At 41.5% G+C, this 24,788-nt stretch overlaps 1 protein-coding gene and 1 pseudogene across 10 annotated transcripts in view; one reads left to right on the plus strand and one right to left on the minus strand.

The window, feature by feature from the left end:
- The window catches only part of LOC110498842 (katanin-interacting protein), a 47,887-nt gene extending 29,533 nt beyond the window's left edge, over nucleotides 1-18,354 (plus strand). For 5 of the 10 annotated variants that reach the window (XM_036955645.1, XM_021575494.2, XM_021575498.2 and 2 more), the window contains 11 exons: nucleotides 187-265; nucleotides 421-598; nucleotides 7,271-7,436; nucleotides 7,779-7,969; nucleotides 8,244-8,308; nucleotides 8,953-9,063; nucleotides 9,705-9,946; nucleotides 14,731-14,891; nucleotides 15,238-15,270; nucleotides 15,632-15,720; nucleotides 16,061-18,354. In XM_036955645.1, the coding sequence (XP_036811540.1) occupies nucleotides 187-265; nucleotides 421-598; nucleotides 7,271-7,436; nucleotides 7,779-7,969; nucleotides 8,244-8,308; nucleotides 8,953-9,063; nucleotides 9,705-9,946; nucleotides 14,731-14,891; nucleotides 15,238-15,270; nucleotides 15,632-15,720; nucleotides 16,061-16,119 (1,374 nt within the window). In that variant the 3' untranslated portion in view covers nucleotides 16,120-18,354. Of the gene's footprint in view, nucleotides 1-186; nucleotides 266-420; nucleotides 599-7,270; nucleotides 7,437-7,778; nucleotides 7,970-8,243; nucleotides 8,309-8,952; nucleotides 9,064-9,704; nucleotides 9,947-14,730; nucleotides 14,892-15,217; nucleotides 15,271-15,631; nucleotides 15,721-16,060 lie in introns of all 10 variants that reach the window. The other 5 variants (XR_005037913.1, XR_005037912.1, XM_036955640.1 and 2 more) reach the window with 5 other exon arrangements.
- Nucleotides 2,982-3,817, minus strand: LOC110498843 (annotated as a pseudogene).
- Nucleotides 18,355-24,788: the final 6,434 nt, after the last annotated feature.

The following is a 24,788-nucleotide window of genomic DNA, read 5'->3' on the forward strand; positions in this document are numbered from 1 at the left end:
GCCTTGTTCAGGGGCAAAATGACAGATTTTTTACCTTGTCAGCTCAGGGATTCGATCTTGCAACCTTTTGGTTACTAGTCCAATGCTCTAACCACTAGGCTACCTGCCCGATTGATACAAGACGTGCAGGTTTTTTTTCCAGCCTAGCACTAACATTTCTGGTTTCTATTCACTGCCATCTTTCAGTTAAAACTCCATCTGAACCCTACTGACTGTCAGTCTGAGGAGACCCTGGAGCAGATCCCAGGAATGTACAACGGAAAGTGTGAGTACTCTCTTCTAAGTTAGTGTTATTGATGATTAATTCCTCATTTTAAACACAGGACTGTATTTTGCTCTCTGTAAAATGTCGCTAGCTCAGCTTGTTTCACACGGACTCTAAGATCTCTCTCTCCTTCTCTCCCCCCTCCCCATCTTCAGGCCTTAGGATAGAGTTGAGCATGACGTGGGGGGACTCCCACTACCTGGGACTGACAGGGTTAGAGGTGGTGGGGAAGGAGGGGGACAGCCTGCCTCTGGACCTGACCATGGTGGATGCCTCGCCACGGGACCTCAACGACCTGCCTGAGTACAGCCAGGAAGCACGCACCCTCGATAAGTCAGTACTGTGTGTGTCTGTGTGTGTGCGTGCGTGTCTCTGACCTCACACTGCTGACAATGTAGATGGTTCTAACTGCGTAACTTTTGACCACAGGATGTACAGGTACGTGAGGAAATAATGGAAACACTTGAGTAGATAAGGGATAAAGTGTATTAAAAGCAGGGGCTTCCACATGTGGGGTTCATGATTTAATTAAGCAATTAACATCCCATCATAATTAGGGTCATGTATAAAAATGCTGGGCCGGCCATTATTTTGGCTACCATGGCTAGGATGATAATGCACCCATCCACAGGGCATGAGTGGTCACTGAATGACAGTCACCAGATCTTAACCCAATCGAACACTTCTGGGAGATTCTGGAGCGGCGCCTGAGACAGCGTTTTCCATCAACAAAACACCAAATAATGGAATTTCTCTTGGAAAAATGGTGTCGCATCCCTCCAATTGTTTTGTTTATTAGGATCCCCATTAGCTACTGCACATGCAGCAGTTACTCTTCCTGGGGTCCAACATAGAGTCCACAATTGACTTCCAGACACTTGTCGAAACTATGCCAAGGTACATTGAAGCTGTTTTGATTCGTGGTGGCCCAACGCCCCACTAAGACACTTTATGTTGATTTTTCCTTTATTTTGGCAGTTACCTTTATTTTAAGTCGTTATCCAGTTAACTTGTCAACAACTTCATCAACACAGCCAACAACAGTATTGTAAGGGATTTCATTCAACTGACTCTATCTCTTAAGTGTCTATCATGTCAGTGTTTATTGTGGCTTTCATTCGATATACAGGGCATTCGGAAAGTATTCAGACCCTTTGACTTTTTTTTTTACACATTTTGTTACATTACAGCCTTATTCTAAAAAAAATATATTTGGAAAGACACACACTTGTCTAAATAAGGTCCCACAGTTGTCAGAGTAAAAACCAAGCCATGAGGTCGAAGGAATTGTCCGTAGAGCTCAGAGACAGGATTGTGTCGAGGCACAGATCTGGGGAAGGGTACCAAAACATTTCTGCAGTGTTGAAGGACAACTATCTCTGCAGCACTCCACCAATCAGGTCTTTACGGAAGAGTGGCCAGACGGAAGCTATTCCTCAGTAAAAGGCACATGACAGCCCAAAGACTCTCAAATTATGAGAAGCAAGATTCTCTGGTATGATGAAACCAAGATTGAACTCTTTGGCCTGAATGCCAAGCATCATGTCTGGAGAAAACCTGGCACCATCCTTACGGTGAAGCATGGTTATGGCAGCATCATGCTGTGGGGATGTTTTTCAGCGGCAGGGACTGGAGGACTAGTCAGGATCGAGGGAAAGATGAACAGAGCGAAGATCCTTGATGAAAACCTGCTCCAGAGCGCTCAGGACCTCAGACTGGGGCGATGGTTCACCTTCCAACAGGACAATGACCCCAAGCACACAGCCAAGACCAAGCAGGACTGGCTTCGGGACAAGTCTCTGAATGTCCTTGAGTGGCCCAGACCGAGCCCTGACTTGAACCCAATCGAACATCTCAGGAGAGACCTGAAAATAGCTGTGCAGCAACACTCCCCATCCAACCTGACAGAGCTTGAGAGGATCTGCAGAGAAGAATGGTAGAAACTCCCCAAATACAGGTGTGCCAAGCTTGTAGCGTCATACCCAAGAAGATTTGAGGCTGTAATTGCAGCCAAAGGTGCTTCAACAAAGTACTGAGTAAAGGATCTGAATACTTATGTAAATGTGATATTTCCTTTTCTTTATTTTATACATTTGCAAAAAATTTTTTTTTAAACGTTTTTGTCATTTTGGGGTATTGTGTGTAGATTGAGGGGGGGAAATGAATGAATCAATTTTAGAACAAGGCTGTAACGTAACAAAATGTGAATAAAGTAAAGGGGTCTGAATACTTTTCCAAATGAACTGGATAGCAGTGCTCATCTACCCACCAGTGATAGGCAGTGCACATCTGACTGTCAGAATAGTAGGTTGGTAGGCTGCAGTCTGTGTGATGTGAGCACTAGCGCAGTCACACAAGGGTGCTCAATCACCCTCCTATGGTAGGCAGTGCACATCTTAGAAAGTCAGAGAAACAGTCGTGTGGCTGGTGGGCTGCAGCCTTGGTCTTCTCCACATTCAATTATAGCTGTAGATTTGTGTTCCTTTTTTTATATATCTTTTTCATTATTCGTTTTGATTTGTTCAATTTTAACTTTTGGGGTTCATCTAAGCCAAATGTACCCTCATTTTAACACACAAAATATGTGAATCATCATTTCCCATCAAAACTTCCCCTCTCCCCTTTCCTAGTCTCTGAACTAAAGTTCCTCCCTCCATTTTTAAGTGCCAGACTGGAGGAGGCCCCTGCCCTCCCCTGAACCCTCTCCCCAGGCCCCTCACCGGTCCAGACCGATGAGCAAGCGGCTCCTCTCCTCCTGGCTTTCGTTTTTTTGGTTGGCAAACAGCTGGAAGAAATAGTGCTGCTCCGTGCTCATCTGGAGCATGTTGCCACGCATCAGGTTGATGATAGACAGGCAGCTCTCCCAGAAGATGTCACTGGAGCTCTCCACCAGGAAGGGTCTCAGTGGGTAGGAGTTCTCGTTGCCCATGTAGGAGCAGGTCAGGTAGAGGCAGGTGGTCACCATGGCCTGCAGCTGGTGCTCGGTGGCTGCCTCGGAGGAGACCACCTTGCAGCACAGCATGTAGACAAACACCACATTGGCTGGGGTGAGGATGCTCTGGTTCCCCCAGCCGTGGTTGAGCAGGAAGCGGTCTACACTCTGCAGCCACAGCCCTGGGTCGTTGGGGGACAGATTCTGGAGTCGGTAGCAGTGCAGACACAGGAACTCACCCAGTGCAGCAGTTCACCAGTTGAGGCCTGGACTATCACCCTCTTGGGCATGTCGGTGGCCACGTTGGAGTTGGCGAGGATGTTTTCTGAGCTCTTGGTGAGGTCTGGGGTACTCTGGTCCTGGGTGAGAGTGGACAGGTTGGTGCAGGACTGAGACTTCTCCAAGGGTTTGTTGTTGAGGTGGGTCACGCTGTTCTCATTGTTCCCGTTGGGCTGCACCTTCTTGGATCCCTTCTTCCACTTCATGTTGATGATTGAGCAGCGCTTCAGGTTCTTGCCTTTGGCGTTCCTGCTGTTCTGAACAGCCGTGTCATGGCCCACACTGCCGGCCCATCTCCGGCCTCCCTGATAGCTGGGTGAGAGAGACTGGACATTTCCCATGGTGACTGGGTAGCAATCAGGAATTGAATCATGAGACAGTATGAGCAGACTAAGAAAATAAAGGAGCATGTCATACTTCATAACGTTATCAAGTGATTTAAGAAGGGATGTCAACGTAGCGACGTAAGAAGCTAAATTCAGTTTTCCATCAAAATAATAATTATTGTAAGCTAACGTGACGTAATAAAGGAATTTACATATGTCGCAAGATAAAAGATAATTTGCTGTTTTTCAAATCGACAGATCATCATCAATGGATGTCGATTTAACTTGTTTGACTCCGATCTTTTGTAAATAAATCCCATTTGCGCATGTGCATAGCTGTAGATAAATCCAACAGGAGAGTTTGAGTAATGAAAGTTGGACAGGGGAGCTCAATCTCCGAGCAAGTCACACTTGGACCAACTTCAAAAAAACAAATGTTATTTTCTGGCAGTAGTCCTTATTCTGTGCCAGATGTTATTAAGTATCAAAACCAGACAGCACCATTTTCTTGTTTTTTTTATTTATGGATAGCCATGAGCACGCTCCAACACTCCGACATAATTTACAAATGAAGCATGTGTTTAGTGAGTCCGACAGATCAGAGGCAGTAGGGATGACCAGAGATGTTTTTTCATAAGTGTGTTAATTAGACCATTTTCCTGTCCTGCTAAGCATTCAAAATGTAGTTTTGGGTGGCAGGCAAAATGTATGGAGTAAAAATTGAGTAAAAAGTACATAATTTTCTTTAGGAATGTAGTGAAGTAAAAGTTGTCAAAAATGTAAATAGTAAAGTACAGATACCCCCCAAAAACCTACTGAAGTAGTATTTTACACCACTGGACCCAAGGAGCCAAATGTTTCACCGGAAGTATACACCTGAAGCATCCGGTTGGAATTTCCACTTTAGTCGACTCCTGGGATTTCTCATTGTTGCAGTTCATCTAGGAAGACTACATTTGCGTTCTAGAGGACTGGCATGAGCATAATGCTGCCCATTTGCCTATAAAAAGGCCTATTTTGTGTTGTGAACTTGCACAATTGGTGGCTGACTAAATACTTTTTTGCCCCACTGTATGTAAAAATAAACTGACATTGAATATCCCTTTGAGCATGGTGAAGTTATACATTTCTTATTGGGATGGTGTATCAATACAACCAGTCACTACAAAGATACAGGCACCCTTCCTAACTCAGTTGCCGGAGAGGAACAGAACCACTTTGGGATTTCACCATGAGGCCAATGACGATTTAAAACAGTTACAGAGTTTAATGGCTGTGATAGGAGAAAACTGAGGATGGATCAACAACATTGTATTCTATGCTTACAACTTTGTGCCAACAGTTTGGGGAAAGCCCTTTCCTGTTTTCAGCACGACAATGCCCCCGTGCACAAAGCGAGGTGCATGCAGAAATGGTTTGTCGAGATCGGTGTGGAAGAACTTGACTGGCCTGCACAGAGCCCTAACCTCAACCCCATCGAACACCTTTGGGATGAATTGGAACGCCAACTGCAAGCCAGGCCTAATCGCCCAACATCAGTGTCCGACCTCACTAATGCTCTTGTGGCTGAATGGAAACAAGTCCTTGCACCATCAAGTGGAAAGCATTCCCAGAAGAGTGGAGGCTGTTGGAGAAGAAAGTAAAAGTGCAATATGTGCCATGTAAAAAAGCTAATGTTTAAGTTCCTTGCTCAGAACATATGAAAGCTGGTGGTTCCTTTTAACATGAGTCTTCAATATTCCCAGTTAAGGAGTTTTAGGTTGTAGTTATTATAGGAATTATAGGACTATTTCTCTCTCTCTCTACCATTTGTATTTCATATACCTTTGACTATTGGATGTTCTTATAGGCACTATAGTATTGCCAGCCTAATCTCGGGAGTTGATAGGCTTGAAGTCATAAACAGCGCTGTGCTTCAAACATTGCGAAGAGCTGCTGGCAAACACAGGAAAGTGTTGTTTGACTGAATGCTTACCAGCCTGCTGCTGGCTACCACCGCTCAGTCAGATTGCTCTATCAATTATCAAATCATAGACTTAATTATAATGTAATAAACACACAGAAAAATGAACATTATGTCATTTAATATGGTCGAATCAGGAAACTATCATTTCGAAAACAAAACATTTATTCTTTCAGTGAAATACGAAACCATTCCGTATTTTATCTAACGAGGTGGCATCCCTAAGTCTAAATATTGCTGTTACATTGCACAACCTTCAATGTTATGTCATAATTATGTACAATTCTGGCAAATGAATTACGGTCTTTGTTAGGAAGAAATGGTCTTCACACAGTTCGCAACGAGCCAGGCGGCCCAAACTGCTGCATATACCCTGACTCTGCTTGCACAGAACGCAAGAGAAGTGACACAGTTTCCCTAGTTAATATTGCCTACTAACATTAATTTATTTTAACTAAACATGAAGGTTTAAAAATATATACTTGTGTATTGATTTTAAGAAAGGCATTGATGTTCATGGTTAGGTACATTGGTGCAACTACAGTGTTTGTTTTGCGAATGCGCTTGTTAAATCATCACCCGTTTGGCGAAGTAGGCTGTGATTCGATGATAAATTAACAGGCACCGCATTGATTATATGCAACGCAGGACAAGCTAGTTAAACTAGTAATATCATCAACCATGTGTAGTTAACTAGTGATTATGTTAAGATTGATTGTTTTTTATAAGATAAGTTTAATGCTAGCTAGCAACTTACCATGGCTCCTTGCTGCATTTGCTTAACAGGTAGTTAGCCAGCCACGCAGTCTCCTCGTGCAGTGCAATGTAATCGGTCGACTTCTACTTGGAACCATGGGGTCTATGGACTTGGGCTGCAGTGGCAGCGTGTCAGTGAGCATAACCAAGTTAAAGAAGGTAATGGGTCACTATATAGGTCTCTGACAGTTCAGGCCTCATGAGGCTCTGACAATTCAGGCTTTTCAGATAAGTATTAGGGGAAAAGGTGGCTTCTGTAACCCCTTTTTGGAGCCGGTTAAACCTGTGTGCTTGGACTGCCGTGTGCCTGCTATTTTGGTACCCTCTAAGCTGGCTTAGGGCGTGATTGTATGTCCCCATAGTATGTTATACTGAGTGACCGACTAAATGGGAACGTACAGTTATGAATAACTACTGTTCCCTGAAGGAAGGAACGAAGTGTAAAATATTTTGGCCCTGCGTCGTCAGGGGTTTTGGGCTTGCTGAAGAGCGTTACTGAATTGAAGAAATGAATGCAAGCCCCGGTATTATAGCAAGGAAGGCGGGGTCTCCGAGGGCTGGCTCTGCATCCATTGACCCGTTGGGCGTGATTTCAGTTCTTACGGTGAATGTGATTGATGTTGACTCTCCCCGTAATATTTTTCTACCTTATTCCCTCCTTCAGGGAATAGTAGTTACATTTATAACTGTAAGTTTTAATTTCAAACATATTCCTGAATCAGTGAGGTGTCTCTCTCTCCTCTGTACAGACTCATTGATGGCCACAACATCACCACTGAGGACCAGCACATGTGGCTCATTCCATTCTCCTGTGGCCAGCACCACACCCTGACGGTGAACTTTGACAAGGCCCAGACGGTGGCTGGCCTCCGCATCTGGAACTACAACAAGACCCCAGAGGACTCCTACAGGGGGGTGAGAGAGAGAGAGTCACTGGGATGGAGAACTGGCTTTAGTAGCCTGGTGGAAGTGTCAATTCAAAATGAAATATCTGGGCCCTGTAGGTTGCTTTTGGATTTGTGAGTCTTGTCATTAAAGGTGCAGTGCATTGTAGTTGTACAAATATATAAGATGCTCCGTAAGTGTGCATTTACAATATATGCAATTACTATACATTCACACTCTGCCATAGATCCTTAAAGATATTTCAATATTGACTGATAGAAAAAAATTGTTAAGGGGTGAATCCCTATTCCTTACGAAAACACATTTGTTAAGATAACCATTTCTTATTAATCCTATTCATGTGTGCTCCAGGTGAAGGTGATCCATGTGTCTCTGGACGATACGCTCATCTCTCCAGCAGAGGGCTTCCTCATCAGGAAGGGACCAGGGAACTGTCACTTTGACTTTGCTCAGGAGATCCTCTTCATCGACTTTCTCCAGACCCCCACCACTGGCCTGGTCAACAGCAAGAGTACAGGAGAGGACTCGGCCTACACACTCAAGTGACTACTTACTTGTAGGCTAGTCTGGTCCCATATCGGTTTGGGATGTCTTACTAATGACCATACGAGTTGGCAAGACGGGACAAACAGATCTGGGACCAGGCTAATTGTTTTAGCCTCTCATAAAATAGCATTCTGGCTATTATCCCCACTGTGCCAAACACCTAGTCATGTATCAAATGAATCATTCATACGATAATTCATATGCTCTACTACTGTAATGCAATACAATATGAGATGTCATTTTAAGGTTTGTGTCTTCGATGGTTTTCAGGGCTGGCTCCAGAAGACAGGAGCAAGCCAGCATGGACTACGAGGCCCCCATCATGCCTTGTGGATGTATCCTTCCTCCTGCTGCACACAAGACATAGTCCCACAGAATATTGTCCCCAACTACATTCAGCCATGGGATGATTTTTTCTTAAGCGGATGGTCGGGAGTCCAGAACATAATTATAAATAATTTGTACACAAGAAGCCTAAACAGATATAGTATTTGACAAAAACATATCAAACCCTGATTACATTAGGCTAAGATCACATATTTCTCTCTATTTATGCATGAGAATACTTTAATTTAGAATATTTTCTAAATGAAAATCACTTTCAGCTGATTTACTGGTGATTGTATAGTCTTTTATGTCCAACAACAAAAATGTTATACGCATTTTTTACAAATCTTGAGAAATCACAGATTTGGCCCGCTGCTTTTACTGACGTAACATGTCACCTTACATAGTCATACAGAAATTCTGCGACCAGTGCATCAAATATACAAACTAAATATTTCACCTTTTAGTAGATAGAATTGACAATATACAGTATATATTTAGCCTTTCATAAAAGACATACTGTACATATTCAATGTCATTACAACCAGTTTTGCCTGCTTGAGATACTGTGATCACTAAATGACTTGATGACTGTAAAAGTCCTAAGTGTGTGCACGGCTCCACGTCTCTTCCTTAACCCTTGACCCACCAGTCATCTTCCAGCTGCAGCTGCTGACCACCTGGGGTGACCCCTACTACATTGGCATGAACGGCCTGGAGATCTATGACCAAAACGACAAGAAGATACCCCTCAGTGACAACAGTATCCTACCTACAATGTTAACACCACAAACACACACACACACACTGAGAACTGCTGCAATCTACACTTACACCCAGTGTCTCACTTGACCTGACTGGCTGAGCTAGCTAGCGTGAGACTTCAAGTCTGGCCTAAGACTGGTCATAAACCCTGGTCCTAGAAATCCACATGGTGTACCGGCTTTAGTTTTAGCCAAGCATTAAAACACCTTATTCAGTCAATCAAGGTTGTGATGATTTGTTGAATCAGGTGTCTTTAGTGCTGGTGTGGAACGAAAGCCTGCTCTCCCTGTACCGGTTGTCAATATCTGGCCAAGTTGCAAAGACGGAAGCACCGCCTAGTTCTACAATCTCTTCTTCTGATCTGTTTTTAAACCTAACCCTAACCTTAACCACACTAGTTTTTGTTTTCATTTTTTTTTTTTTTTTAATGGAATTTCGATATAGCCCAATTTGTAGCTTGTTCATATAGTGGGAATCTCATGTACCATCCCTGGACCAAGTTTGGTGAACCCCCAAACTATAAATGTACCCTGAAATAGTAAAAGCGTGGCTTCCAGTAGAGGAAATGGAAATGGCAGGAGTAATGACTCAGTAGTCAACACAGTTTGGCTGAGTCCATTCTTTAAACAATGCTTCTAGATGTCGCTGCGTTCCCAGACAGTGTGAATGTCCTGGACAGTGTGAACGGTGACGTGAGGACTCCAGATAAGCTGGTAGATGGAGTGAACAACTCTCATGATGGCATACACATGTGGCTAGCACCAGTACTCCCCGGACTGGTGAATCGCGTGTATCTCATATTTGACCAGCCAGTGACGGTGTCCATGATCAAACTGTGGAACTACTCCAAGACACCACAGAGGGGGGTAAAGGAGTTTGGGGTAAGTCAGTCTTCTTTTCTCTCTCCTCAGCACAGTAACACAGACCATATTCATCAGAGAGACCCAGATCTTAGGACTTGGGAGCAAAGCAGAATAAGGATCATTTCAGACTATAATGGTCTAATAAAGTACCATTATTAGGAATTCTTCCCTAGAGTTTTATTTTACCTTTACAGTGCCTTGCGAAAGTATGCGGCCCCCTTGAACTTTGCGACCTTTTGCCACATTTCAGGCTTCAAACATAAAGATATAAAACTGTATTTTTTTGTGAAGAATCAACAACAAGTGGGACACAGTCATGAAGTGGAACGACATTTATTGGATATTTCAAACTTTTTTAACAAATCAAAAACTGAAAAATTGGGCGTGCAAAATTATTCAGCCCCTTTACTTTCAGTGCAGCAAACTCTCTCCAAAAGTTCAGTGAGGATCTCTGAATGATCCAATGTTGACCTAAATGACTAATGATGATAAATACAATCCACCTGTGTGTAATCAAGTCTCCGTATAAATGCACCTGCACTGTGATAGTCTCAGAGGTCCGTTAAAAGCGCAGAGAGCATCATGAAGAACAAGGAACACACCAGGCAGGGCCGAGATACTGTTGTGAAGAAGTTTAAAGCCGGATTTGGATACAAAAAGATTTCCCAAGCTTTAAACATCCCAAGGAGCACTGTGCAAGCGATAATATTGAAATGGAAGGAGTATCAGACCACTGCAAATCTACCAAGACCTGGCCGTCCCTCTAAACTTTCAGCTCATACAAGGAGAAGACTGATCAGAGATGCAGCCAAGAGGCCCATGATCACTCTGGATGAACTGCAGAGATCTACAGCTGAGGTGGGAGACTCTGTCCATAGGACAACAATCAGTCGTATATTGCACAAATCTGGCCTTTATGGAAGAGTGGCAAGAAGAAAGCCATTTCTTAAAGATATCCATAAAAAGTGTTGTTTAAAGTTTGCCACAAGCCCCCTGGGAGACACACCAAACATGTGGAAGAAGGTGCTCTGGTCAGATGAAACCAAAATTGAACTTTTTGGCAACAATGCAAAACGTTATGTTTGGCGTAAAAGCAACACAGCTGAACATACCATCCCCACTGTCAAACATGGTGGTGGCAGCATCATGGTTTGGGCCTGCTTTTCTTCAGCAGGGACAGGGAAGATGGTTAAAATTGATGGGAAGATGGATGGAGCCAAATACAGGACCATTCTGGAAGAACCTGATGGAGTCTGCAAAAGACCTGAGACTGGGACGGAGATTTGTCTTCCAACAAGACAATGATCCAAAACATAAAGCAAAATCTACAATGAAATGGTTCAAAAATAAACATATCCAGGTGTTAGAATGGCCAAGTCAAAGTCCAGACCTGAATCCAATCGAGAATCTGTGGAAAGAACTGAAAACTGCTGTTCACAAATGCTCTCCATCCAACCTCACTGAGCTCGAGCTGTTTTGCAAGGAGGAATGGGAAAAAATGTCAGTCTCTCGATGTGCAAAACTGATAGAGACATACCCCAAGCGACTTACAGCTGTAATCGCAGCAAAAGGTGGCGCTACAAAGTATTAACTTAAGGGGGCTGAATAATTTTGCACGCCCAATTTTTCAGTTTTTGATTTGTTAAAAAAGTTTGAAATATCCAATAAATGTCGTTCCACTTCATGATTGTGTCCCACTTGTTGTTGATTCTTCACAAAAAAATACAGTTTTATATCTTTATGTTTGAAGCCTGCAATGTGGCAAAAGGTCGCAAAGTTCAAGGGGGCCGAATACTTTCGCAAGGCACTGTATTTACACAGGTAAGTCAATTAAGAAAATAAATCTTATTTACAATGACGACCTGTCAAACATCAATAAAGAACGATTGCATTATAGATGTGTATATACACATCTAAATACACACATCTATACATATCTACAGTGCATTCGGAAAGTATTCAGATCCCTTGACTTTCCACATTTTGTTACGTTACAGCCTTATTCTGAAATTTATTTTGTATGTTTTAAGTCCTCATCAATCTACACACACAACCCCATAATGTTTACAAATGTTTACAAATGTATCAATTTTTTTTTACAGAAATACCTTATTTACACAATAATACACAATTCAGACCCTTTTCTATGAGACTTGAAATTAAGCTCATATGAATCCTTTTTCCATTATTCATCCTTGAGATGCTTCTACAACTTGATTCAATTAATTGGACATGATTTAGAAAGGCACACACCTGTCTATATAAGGTCCTGCAGTTGACAGTGCATGTCAGAGCAAAAACCAAGACATGAGGTTGAAGGAATTGTCCGTAGAGCTCCAAGACAGGATTGTTGCTAGTTACAGATCTGGGGAAGGGTACCAAAATATTTCCGGCCAAACTCAGCAATCGGGGGAGAAGGGCCTTGGTCAGGGAGGTGACCAAGAACCCAATAGTCACTCTGACAGAGCTCCAGAGTTCCTCTGTGGAGATGGGAGAAATTTCCAGAAATACAACCATCTCTGCAGCACTCCACCAATCAGGCCTTTATGGTAGTGGCCAGACGGAAGCCACTCATCAGCTAAAGGCACATGAAATCCCACTTGGAGTTTGCCAAAAGGCACCTAAAGACTCTAAGACCATGAGAAACAAGATTCTCTGGTCTGATGAAACCAAGTTGAACTCTTTGGCCTGAATGCCAAGCGTTACGTCTGGAGGAAACCTGACACCATCCCTACGGTGAAGTGTGGTGGTGGCAGCATCATGCAGACAGGGACTGGGAGACTAGTCAGCATCGAGGGAAAGATGAACGTTGCAAAGTACAGAGAGATCCTTGATGAAAACCTGCTCCAGAGTGTTTAGGACCTGACTGGGGTGAAGGTTCACCTTCCAACAGGAAATTTACCATAAGCACACAGCCACGGCAACGCAGAAGTGGCTTCGGGACATGTCTCTGAATGTCCTTGAGTGGCTCAGCCAGAGCCCAGACTTGAACCCAATCTAACATCTCTGGAGAGACCTGAAAATAGCTGTGCAGTGACGCTCATCCAACCTGACAGAGCTTGAGAGGATCTGCAGAGTAGAATGGGAGAAACTCCCCAAATACAGGTGTACCAACCAAGCAACAAAAAAAAAAAACCTTATTTCACCAGGTAAGATGACTGAGAACACATTCTCATTTCCTTCAACAACCTGGGGAATAGTTACAGGGGAGAGAAATTAGCCAATTGTAAGCTGGGGATGATTAGGTGACCAGAGTGGGAATTTAGTCAGGACACCAGGGTTAACTTCTTGAGTGTAGGGGGCAGGATTTTCGTTTTTGGCCTAAAAAAAACGTACCCATTTGAAACTGCCTATTTCTCAGGCCCAGAAACTAGAATATGCATATAATTGAGAAAACACTCTAAAGTTTCCAAAACTGTCAAAATATTGTCTGTGAGTATAACAGAACTGATATTGCAGGCAAAAACCTGAGGAAAATCAAACCAGGAAGTGGCTTCTATTTTGAAAGCTCCATGTTCCATAGCCTGCCTTCGCTCCATTTTTAAAGGGATATCAACCAGATTCCTTTTCCTATCGCTTCCTCAAGGTGTCAACAGCCTTTAGACATAGTTTCAGGCTTTTATTTTGAAAAATGAGCGAGAAAGATAACATCGCGTCAGTGGATAGCTGGGTGTTCACATAAGTTTTGCTTGCGCAACAGAGTGGGGCAGCCATTTTCTTTCCCTCCTATTGAAAAAGCGACAGTCCCGGTTGATATATTATCGATTATATATTTTAAAAACAACCTGAGGATTGATTATAAAAAACGTTTGACATGTTTCTGTGGACATTATGGATACTATTTGGAATTTTTGTCTGCGATGTCGTGACCGCTCGAGCGTGTGGATTTCTGAACATAATGCGCCAAACAAATGGAGGTATTTTGGATATAAAAATAATCTTTATGGAACAAAAGGAACATTTATTGTGTAACTGGGAGTCTTGTGAGTGAAAACATCCGAAGATCATCAAAGGTAAGCGATTTAATCTATTGCTTTTCTGACTTTCGTGACCAATCTACTTGGCTGCTAGGTGTTTGTAATATTTTGTCTAATGAGAGAGATGTTCTTACATAAACGCTTGTTATGCTTTCGCCGAAAAACTGTATTGAAATCTGACATGCCAGGTGGATTAACAACAAGCTAAGCTGTGTTTTGCTATATTGCATTTGTGATTTCATGAAAATTAAATATGTTTAGTAATTTAATTTGAATTTGGCGCGCTGGAATTCAGCGGGTGTTGATGAAAAGGATCCCGTTACCGGGATGGGTGCGTCAAGAAGTTATCCACTTCCAAAAGCATCTGGTCTCCCATCCAGGGACCAACCAGGACCAACCCTGCTTAGCTTCAGAAGCAAGCCAGCAGTGGGATGCAGGGTGGAAAGAAGACTCGAGGCTGTAATCCATGCCAAAGGTGCTTCAACAAAGTACTTAGTAAAGGGTCTGAATACTTATGTAAATGTGATATTTCAGTTTTGTATTTTTCATAAATTAGCAAAACGTTCAAATTTTTGGTATGTCATTATGGGGATTTTGTGTAGATTGATGAAAAAAAACGATTTAATACATTTTCTAATAAGGCAGTAACGTAACAAAATGTGGAAAAAGTCAAGGGGTCTGAATATTTTCCAAATGCACTCTATATACACATCAATACACATCTATATACACATTGCTGTAAACAAGAGTCTGTTCTCTGTTAAACTTTCTGGGCTTAAATAAGGGGTAATAAATGAATGACTACAGTAAGCTTTCCTTGTGTAGCTGCTAGTAGATGACCTCCTGGTGTATAACGGCATCTTGGACAGTGTGAGCCAGGCGGCGCAGGGCATCCTGCCCACCTGTGACCCGGCGGTGCCCTACCACACCATCCTCTTCACCGACAACGCCCACATTGCCCACCGTGAAAGGAACACTGTCATCAGGTAACCCAGCATGGGATTGGCTGCTGCAGCCTGATATAAGCAAATTATTTCCCTGTCCATCGAAATTCACGCATGTGCGGATAGGTTTGGCTGCTTGTCCATCAACATGCACACATGCTTATTGGTTCTTCTGTCTAGCCGCTGTCAACATGAGAATGCAAAGTCATTTACCATATCCACATGATGTGAGTTTTTTCAAATGGCAGGAGACCGTGGCTACCATAGTGGGACAAACTCTGTATTTTCAAGGACAGATGTTCCTATCAGTTATAACAGTGTGTAATTGGCACTGAAGTCTACCTCTTTGTGACTCGTGTTCAACGAAGATGTGCTCTCTCTACTCCAGCCCCCGCGGTAGCAGACATCGCGATCTGAAACAGTGAGTAACAGAGACCCTCATTAGCCTTGTCAGTCAGTTATAAAAAGTTGTGTTCATGTTCCCAAGTCACCCCACCTCCAACCCACAGCTTGGCTTGTGATGCCATGTCCTTCTACAGTAGTTCCAAACAGAACTCCTAGTCCCTTGTCACTCATGTATCTTGTCTCTCCAACTTTCTGTAACTTCATTGTAAGACACAAGACTTGAACCTGCTTGCGTCAAGCTTTGTTGCCGTCAGTCAGTCTGTCCTTAGTTTTTGTGTTATCCGCAGCTCCCATGCTCCAGCCTTTTCATATACCTGGCCAGATTATGCAGAGACTCAAGTGAAACTGGTGTGTTTTCCCCTCCTTGTGTTGTTTAGCAGCAATTATGTGGAGGACCAAGATGTGAAGATGACCAATGAGAACGAGATAGTCCATCACCACAAGAAGAAACAAACAGCTGATCCAGGTAAGCAATTCAGCCAGAATGTCTTTGTTCAGTATATACTGTGTACACTTAAACATACCAGGTATAATATAATAATCAGTGAGAAGCAAATGAAACTAAAAGCTACATTATCAATATGGGTGTTTCAGAGCTGATGTTTCCACACTATTATCAACCCAAATGTTTGTGTCTTTTAAACATATCAAAGGCACCAACGTGTGAATCCCCCCCCTGCCTGCTGAAAACATTAAAAAACAGAACATTTGAATTTCTGATGTTTTGTCTCTTTTTGTGTGTGAAGCAGCCTTCATTTTTTGGACACTAAATGAAACAAAACCATATTTGCTTTCTAATCTTGCAGCGCTTCGGCCTAAAACCTGCATGACAGACACTGGGAAGCCCGGGAAAAGGAGGTACTGACAGATGGACAGACAGGCAGATGATCGGACAGACGGACGTTGATGGAGTCCCACTGGTCAAACGGAGGGAACAGAAATGAAAGGATGACGGTTTACTGACAATCTGCACTATCCCACTCGGGGGGACTTTTAATACAAAGCCTTGACCAGCTGAAAATAACCATTTCCATTGCCCTCCATCAGTAATTACACTGTAGGGAAGTGTTGCCTAGTAACAGCCCTTGTGTGTAAGTTGGGTCTACTTTAGAAGAGGACAGAGCTTGTACAGAACACATTTTGTTTGTATCCATCTGGCCACAGGATCAGCCTTCCATTGTCTCATTGGATTGGTTTTCTTGCCACTCGTTCTCTCTAGACTCCTACGTTTCATCAGATTAATAGTACCTGTGTAGTATTACTACATCACATAATACCTGTGTAGTACTACATCAGATGAAGAGTACGGTACCTGTGTAATACTATGTCAGTACTACATCACATGTATAGAACCTTTGTTGTTGCACCTGTTTTGATTGTCCTTTTCACAGTGTCAGGGTGAACCTATATAAGGCTGCTATGTCGGCCATCTTCGTGCCTAGTTCTATTACGGCTCCTATCTGTCGCTGCTTCTCGTGATGTTGTGCTGCATTCTCCTGCTGCCACTGATGCACAGATACTCAAATATGAATTCAGTTGCAACAAGTACACTCTTAGTAGATGGGATCTAGATCCTATATTTATAAATGAGTTGTATTCATGAAAAGCCTAGTGGGCTATAGATTTGATAGCCTCTAGCCTAGTGGCATAACACATGGCAATGTAGTAATGCACCTGCAATCTGCACCAACACACATGAATGCTATGCAGTAAACCTGTTAAGGTTTTCTCATGTCTGTTTTATCTAGGTGCATTTGGTGGCAGATGGGGTTTTAATACAAAGGGTGGAGAATATGACTGTCTTTTCCATAAAGTAGAATCAAGCAGAATATTGGTCACATTGAAGCAATAGGTCTGATACAGTTGAGCCATGCAAGACCACTCTATTTGCCTAAAGGCCAAATGCAGATGTTTTATATCAATTTTAAATCATTTCTAGGTAACAATTAAGTACCTTACTGTTATAGAATTCTGTTAAAAATGGGAAAAAGTCATTTTTTAGCAAATAACTATTTCTCGAATGTTCCTAGGACTGTATGGGAGTGGGTTGAGTAGGGAGGAGGAAACTGAAAACTAGCTGTTATTGGCAGAGTGGTTTGGAACTCTCTTTGTTATTGGTCTATTAACCAATTTATCGCATGGTGATATCACCATGGAAAGCCAAAAATCCCGCCCATGCAGACCTGCTGATTAGAAGGACCTATCAGGAAATAACACCGTTCACATTTTTTCCTACTTTTACAGTGTCATCAACTGTTGTCCAATATGATAGAAAACACAGGGGAAACAAATTGTGACTGCACTGGGCCTTTAACACAGAAACAGTACACTTGCTTCTTAGATGTATATTTTACAGCACTGAATATATTAATCTATAATATTTTGGATTAATGAATATATTGGTGAACATGTATATATACACACACACCCACAGTTATTAGAAAAACTTATTTGAAAAATAAGTGACCTTTATTGAAGTTGTTTTATGTGAAAATATTTTTTGAGACCCATTTGTTTGCGAAAATTGTCAAATATAATTAATACCAAAAGTTTATTGGAGATATATTACCAATATATACATTGTTGTGTGAACATCATGTTGGCTTTTGGTTGAAAAACACCTAAGAATATGTAACCAGAAACAACTTAATATTTAATATGCAAACACTGAAACCATACCTCAAATAGGAAAGATGTGACCTTTAAAAGGGATGGCTATTTGATGAAATCTTGTTTTATCTTGAATGTTTGAGTAAATGTTTGAGTATAATCCAGTTGCAGTTTTATTCCTATACCCAGTAGTATTTGTTGCATGGACAAGTTACCACGGTTGAGCCACAATATAGCCTATTTCTTACTTTATACCCTTGTACTGAATATGACAGAGGAGTTGCATTGTTTTTTTGAAATGCTGTTTTATGTATTTGATCTTAAAATGTCAGTCTACAGGTATAGGCTTCACACTGCACCTGAGTGATGATGGCTATTACTTGATGTGTGACATTCTGTTTTGAAATATTTTCTTTTTTTTAATCTTGTTCAAATACATGTATATTTCATGTAGGTACATTTTAATAAATTCAATAATTGAGAAACCAAAGTGACAGAGTTGGTCTTGGTGTCATGATGTCAGACAATACAATGATTCTCGTTTGATAAGGAATGACTATGGTATTGAGTTATACTCTGCTCACATTCTAGAGGAGCAGTGCTTGGAGAAAAGGTGGTGGAGGACCCACCTGGATTTTTACAACTCATGCAAACAAAAGCCATGAAGATGAGTTCTTTGGAGATGCCTCTCAGATTTCCCTGGGAAAGTCCACTCCTCCCTCTGGTCTTCCCATTTCTGAATCTGGGGGCAAACACGTAAAATAAACATTTACTTGACAGACCATAGTAGTGCCTGAAAAAAAAAAAGCAAAATGTTGAAGTAGTTATCACAGACCAATTATCTTGCAGGATTTGAATTTGGATTATGTACAATTTCTAACACTTTGTCAAATACTAATAACTCCTTTCGTAATGGGTCAAACTAGGTCAATAATCTCTAAGAGAAATCCGATGTTTGAATATTAACTCTGCTGACTAAAGAGTTTGCCTTTACATGGCCACGGTGGTCTATTTGCTTGACTAAATAAGGCCAAAGTCATGTTTAGCTGAGAATACGGCAAATATTTCTCCACTAATGCTTGTACCAGCAATAGTTGAAATTTGGTTGAGAAAAAACCCCCCTCTAAATTATGTCTTTAACACTTTGAACCCAGTGACCCCTTTAAGAAAAAAATGAAAAACACTTGAAATTCAGTTGTATACATGTGAGCAAATCACATTATGTAACATAATATCCTGTAGTTTTGCTTTTTGAATGCTGAAAAATGTGTAACAGTATGGTTGAACAGTGGACACATTACCTTATACTGTACAGAACCAGTGAACCAGTAAACAAACCCACGGTATATCAATACTTCAGAAATCCTTTCCAGTTAGCTTCAGGATGTTTAGGAAATGTGGCACAGTGATTTGTAGATCCTCTTATACCAGTCACATGGGTCAGTGTCGACTCCTTGGATTTTTGCCGCCAATGATAATCCATAAATATAGCAACAACAATGGAGATGTTAGGGGAAAAAAGTGTAAATCTATGATTTTTTTTTTAATGTAATACATCTTTAATATGCAATTAAATAAAAGTGAGAATAAAACATGTATTGCTTTTTCAATGTCCACACCATAATTGAACAAAACAGGTGTTTTTCAGTATAGATCAAGAAACAGCCTACACTTGTGCTTACTTTCACTGTCTATCTCCTTTCTCTGCTCTGCCTCTTTGCCTTTTTGACCGAAGCACATGGAAGTTACAAACAATCAATGCAATGGTAACAGACATAAATTAAACGGGGCCTGCTAGGGCACCGTAATGTTAACTGCTAGATTACCGGTATTACCATGACTTTGATAGTCTCGAAAGTGGGGGGTTTTTATTTTTTGGGAAATTATCTGTGGCTAAATCTACCCAGTTTGCTTTCTTGGCTGTCATATGATTCTAAAATATATATAATCTGGTATATAATAATTCTGGTTATCTGTTTGAAATGATAGGCCAAACCCCAATGTAAAGTCTCGTACTGAATTAGATTGTCATGCTGATTTCATATACAGTGCATTCGCAAAGTATTCAGACCCTTTGACTTTTCCCACATCGTTAAATCAATCTCCACACCATACCCCATAATGACAAAGCAAAAACAGGTTAAGACATTTTTGCAAATGTATTCATTTTTAAACAGTTTGCTATGAGACTCTAAATTGAGCTCAGGTGCATCCTGTGTCCCCAAGAACACAGTGGCCTCCATCATTCTTAAATGGAAGACGTTTGGAACCACCAAGACTCTTCCTAGAGTTGGCCGCCCAGCCAAACTGAGCAATCGGGGAAGAAGCGCCATTGTTATGAACCGTTCTCCTCTCAGCAGCCTCCACTGCTAGCTAAGTTATAAAATATGACCTTACAGTGTTAGGCAAGAATATCAAGCTCATATTATTGTAGAGGACAATCCAGATAATGATTAATTATGTAATTTATGACATACTGTAGGGCAGCGAAATCTACGTTTTGACATTAATTTTGTAACACCCTCTTGAATTGCCACATTTTTCTCTACATTGTGTCACGAACCGGCTCAAAGCCCGTAACAAAAGGGAGACAACGTGGAGATAAGGAGTAACAAACATATATTTATTAAATATAGTAAACTAAGTACAATATACAATGGTGTGTGTAATCAGTAATCAGTAGTGTAAGTGAGTGTTTTGCATGCATGAATGTGATAATGCAGGGTGTTGAAAGGTGCCAAAGCAAACAACCAAAAGGCCACCAAGATACACAACAAAATCTAGAAAGGTGTCTGCATGGAGAGAGTCTCCTCCATGAATGTGGAAGAGGTCTATTTATCCTGGGACACACCTGGCCCAGGTGTTTCCCATGTAGCTGACGACCCTCCCAACTCCGCCCACAGGCATCCTAATAAGGAAAACAAAGAGAAAATACGGCAGACAGAGTGGGAGGGTCGTCACAATTGTCAAACAGTAGTGAGTGATGTGAGGGTTGAAAATATTATTGGCCTATCATGAGGGTGTCTGTGTGTGCTGGAAGTAACATTTTGCAACATATGGTGTGACTAGCGGGAAGGCTATGGCTAACCTTGGGTGTAGGCAGTTATCATGAGTTGTGGGGGACACATACAGAGCATAGTGTTGCGAAAACAAACTGAATTTTGTTAGACAATAGCAGGAGCCAGATGTGTGATAACTGTATCTAGGGTATGAGCGCTTAGGTATTCTGCACAGCAACAACTACACCTGCTAACGGGAGCGCCTGGGGCTGGGACCAGCCTGTGCGCCAACGATAGGCTGAGTGAGTCTAAAGTCTAAGCCTCTACTGCAATTTTCGTATATACGGGTTCACTGTAATACCACGCAGGGCAGAACAGAGAACTGACTAGTTCCTGACAAAGTTCTTCTAATGTACTCTGACAGAAGTAGTTCCCGCTTCTGAGCTGGCCTGTCAGAGTACATTAGAATAACTTTGTCACCTTCTGTCCTAATGCCAGATTCGATTGACGCAACGCTAACAATTGGTGAAAAATTGTCTGGCCGATTGGCCATTGCTTGTCGTCGGACGGAGTGCCTCACAAATCCTGACCGGTCAACTAAAGCAGACACCTATTGTGAATAACTAAAGTTCTGCATATTGGCGTTATCCAAATGTAGTTTTGTGAGACACCTGTTTAATGCAAGTTACCAAATTATGTTGATTTAAAGTTTGGAATACAGACAACACGTGTGAAGTATACGATGATGAATGCAATTTTGAAACTGATCAGATAATTTGTAATATGACGGTGAATGTAATGTACTAAATACTGGTTATCAAGTTTGTTTGAAGTTAATAAGTCAGGGACTACTAACATGTAAAAGGGTGGTATAACCTTTGACCTCTATCATGGCTTTCCCTTGTGGTCTGATCAGCCACAGGGGAGGGCCATTTGGATAATGAATTTGTGGTCATTGGGGATACTGGTTTTAAAGGTAAATTAATTGTAATGGAGTTTATAGCTCTTGGATATAATTATAGTTTGAACCATAGAGGAGAAAGTGGAATTGAGGCAGGACAAATTATGGGGAGCGGGGGAATAAATTCTAGTGAGGAAGAGGTTCAGGATTCTGTTTTAAACATTGGCTGTGAAGGTTTAGAATTGGCTACTATTGATTTAGTATTACAACAGGAACAGAAATCATATTTATCATCGATCATAAATGGGGGAGGATATGGTCCTTTGAGGTTAGGGCAGGACATAGTTTAAGCCAATAGGGCAGGAAAATTCATGATAGAAAAAGTTATTTTATAGACATTAAAATTATTTATGAAAATAAATAAATTGCAGTTCTTAGGGATGGTAAATTACTGTACATAAGGTATCTCACACTATGCAACATACAGTGGGGCAAAAAAGTATTTAGTCAGCCACCAATTGTGCAAGTTCTCCCACTTAAAAAGAGGAGAGAGGCCTGTAATTTTCATCATAGGTACACTTCAACTATGACAGACAAAATGAGGGGAAAAAATCCAGAAAATCACATTGTAGGATTTTTTAATGAATTTATTTGCAAATTATGGTGGAAAATAAGTATTTGGTCACCTACAAACAAGCAAGATTTCTGGCTCTCACAGACCTGTAACTTCTTCTTTAAAAGGCTCATCTGTCCTCCACTCGTTACCTGTATTAATGGCACCTGTTTGAACTTGTTATCAATATAAAATACCCCTTGCAACTCCAGAGTGTTTGGTCTTGTGTTTTAAGTTATTGTCCTGCTGGAAGGTGAATTTGTCTCCCAGTGTCTGTTGGAAACCAGACTGAAGCAGGTTTACCTCTGTGGATTTTGCCTGTGCTTAGCTTTATTCCATGTATTTTTATCCTAAAAAACTCCCTAGTCCTTGCCGACTACAAGCATACCCATAACATGATGCAGCCACCACCATGCTTGAAAATATGAAGAGTGGTACTCAGTGATGTGCTTAACCCCAAACAACACTTTGTATTCAGGACATAAAGTTAATTTCTTTGCAACATTTTTGGCAGTTTGACTTTAGTGCCTTATTGTAAACAGGATACGTGTTTCGGAATATTTTTATTCTGTACAGGCATTGGAAAACCTCCCTGGTCTTTGTGGTTGTATCTGTGCTTGAAATTCACTGCTCAACTTAGGGATCTTACAGATAATTGTATGTGTGGGGTACAGAGATGAGGTGGTCATTCAAAAACCATGTTAAGCACTATTACTGCACACAGAGTTCATTCAATTTACGTGACTTGTTAAGCACATTTTTAATCCTGAACTTATTTAGGCTTGCATAACAAAGGGGTTGAATACTTATTGACTCAATTAGATTTCAGCTTTTCATTTCCACTGACATTATGGGGTATTGTGTTAAGGCCAGTTTAGTCCTATTTTAAATTCAGGCTGTAACAACAATATGTGGAAAAATCAAACAGTGTGAATACTTTCTGAAGGCACTGTACATACACTTCATTATTATGCTTTTAACAAGGTAAAGCGTGAAGCTTTTGCTGTAAGACCTGCTTCCTAGTACCTGCGTCAAAACAGCTGATGTTCTGACTGCCCTTCAGGACAAACAGCACATCCATCACTTTGTCTTTGCTTGTATCCTCTATAGCCAAGAAATCATAAGTGGCTGTGATGGAGAGAAAGGAAGTACATTTTACATCTACAAACATTACATCTTGGGCTGTTTTCCCAGACACAGGTTAAGCCTGGTCCTATACTAAAAAGCTATTTCAATTGAACTCTTTAGAGACTTTTTAGTTCAGGACAAAGCTTAATCAGTGTCTGGGAAACCGTCCCATAGTGAAAAAAAAGGTTCAGCGTTAAGACACCTATTAACTTGCCTTCTCAAGTATAATGTGTTACTGTATCTCTTCTTCACCTGCTTGAAGGAAGGTGCTGGTTCAGAAGGTGAGATATTGCGGCCGGACTGGACAGGGGATGATGAAAGAGAAGTTGAAGACGATGATGAGGCAGAGAAAGAGGGAGAGGAAGAAGACAGCCGTCCTCCAGTGGGTCAACTGCTAAGACCCAAACTCTTCTTGGTCTGAGCTGATGGTGCCGCTCCACCACCCTCAACCGCCTCCCTCTTCAGAGGGTCGGCTTCTGTTGGCTCCATCATCTCCTCAGCAATGCATCACTGCTCAAACAGACCTAAACATAGAGCAAATGTGGTCTAGGGGTTAGAGAAAAGGACACAAACCTGCACTGCCCTTATTTTTGACACAGTACCAAAGCTATTCAGGGCTGCCTGTGGGTCTCCAGCCATCTCACTCCAAACCTTTTCAAGTTTTCCTCCAGAAAATTCTTAACAGAACAATGATGTGCTTAACCCATGACCTAACACGCACTGTTTATATCCTGTGGCAGAATTCCAGTATTTCATTCTAGCTATTCACCCTGACTCCATATGGCTCTGGATTCAATCTGTAAACAATGAACTACTATATTTGACTAAATTACTAATCCATGTCAATATAGCGAGTTATTTTCGTGAGACGATCCATTGAACGCCTATGCATTGGTCAAGCTACCAAAACTCCTAGATAGCTAGCTACCTGCTAAAAATTAACGTTGGCATAGCTAATCTAGCCATAGTACGTTAGCTACGTAACGTTACTGGCTACAACATGTATTCATTGGCATTCTCTCAGACAGTACTAGCTAGCTAGTAGTGTCAGCTGTCACCATTCCCATTCCAGCTCATAAATAAAGAATTGTCTCATTTATTTCAATTAGCGGGTTGAATTAATTATTTATTCTACTTTAGATGCTACTTCTGTCCGTGTGTGTGTTTAATCAAGAAGTGTCAATACAACATCACCTGCGTAAACCACCTTTGACAGGCCCTATCGTGAAATGCACCCTGTGGGGGGCAATGGCAACCAGCTGCACCCGGTTCTCAGGGGAAAT

Source organism: Oncorhynchus mykiss, chromosome 20, assembly GCF_013265735.2.
Source record: "Oncorhynchus mykiss isolate Arlee chromosome 20, USDA_OmykA_1.1, whole genome shotgun sequence".
NCBI classification, from domain to species: domain Eukaryota; kingdom Metazoa; phylum Chordata; class Actinopteri; order Salmoniformes; family Salmonidae; genus Oncorhynchus; species Oncorhynchus mykiss.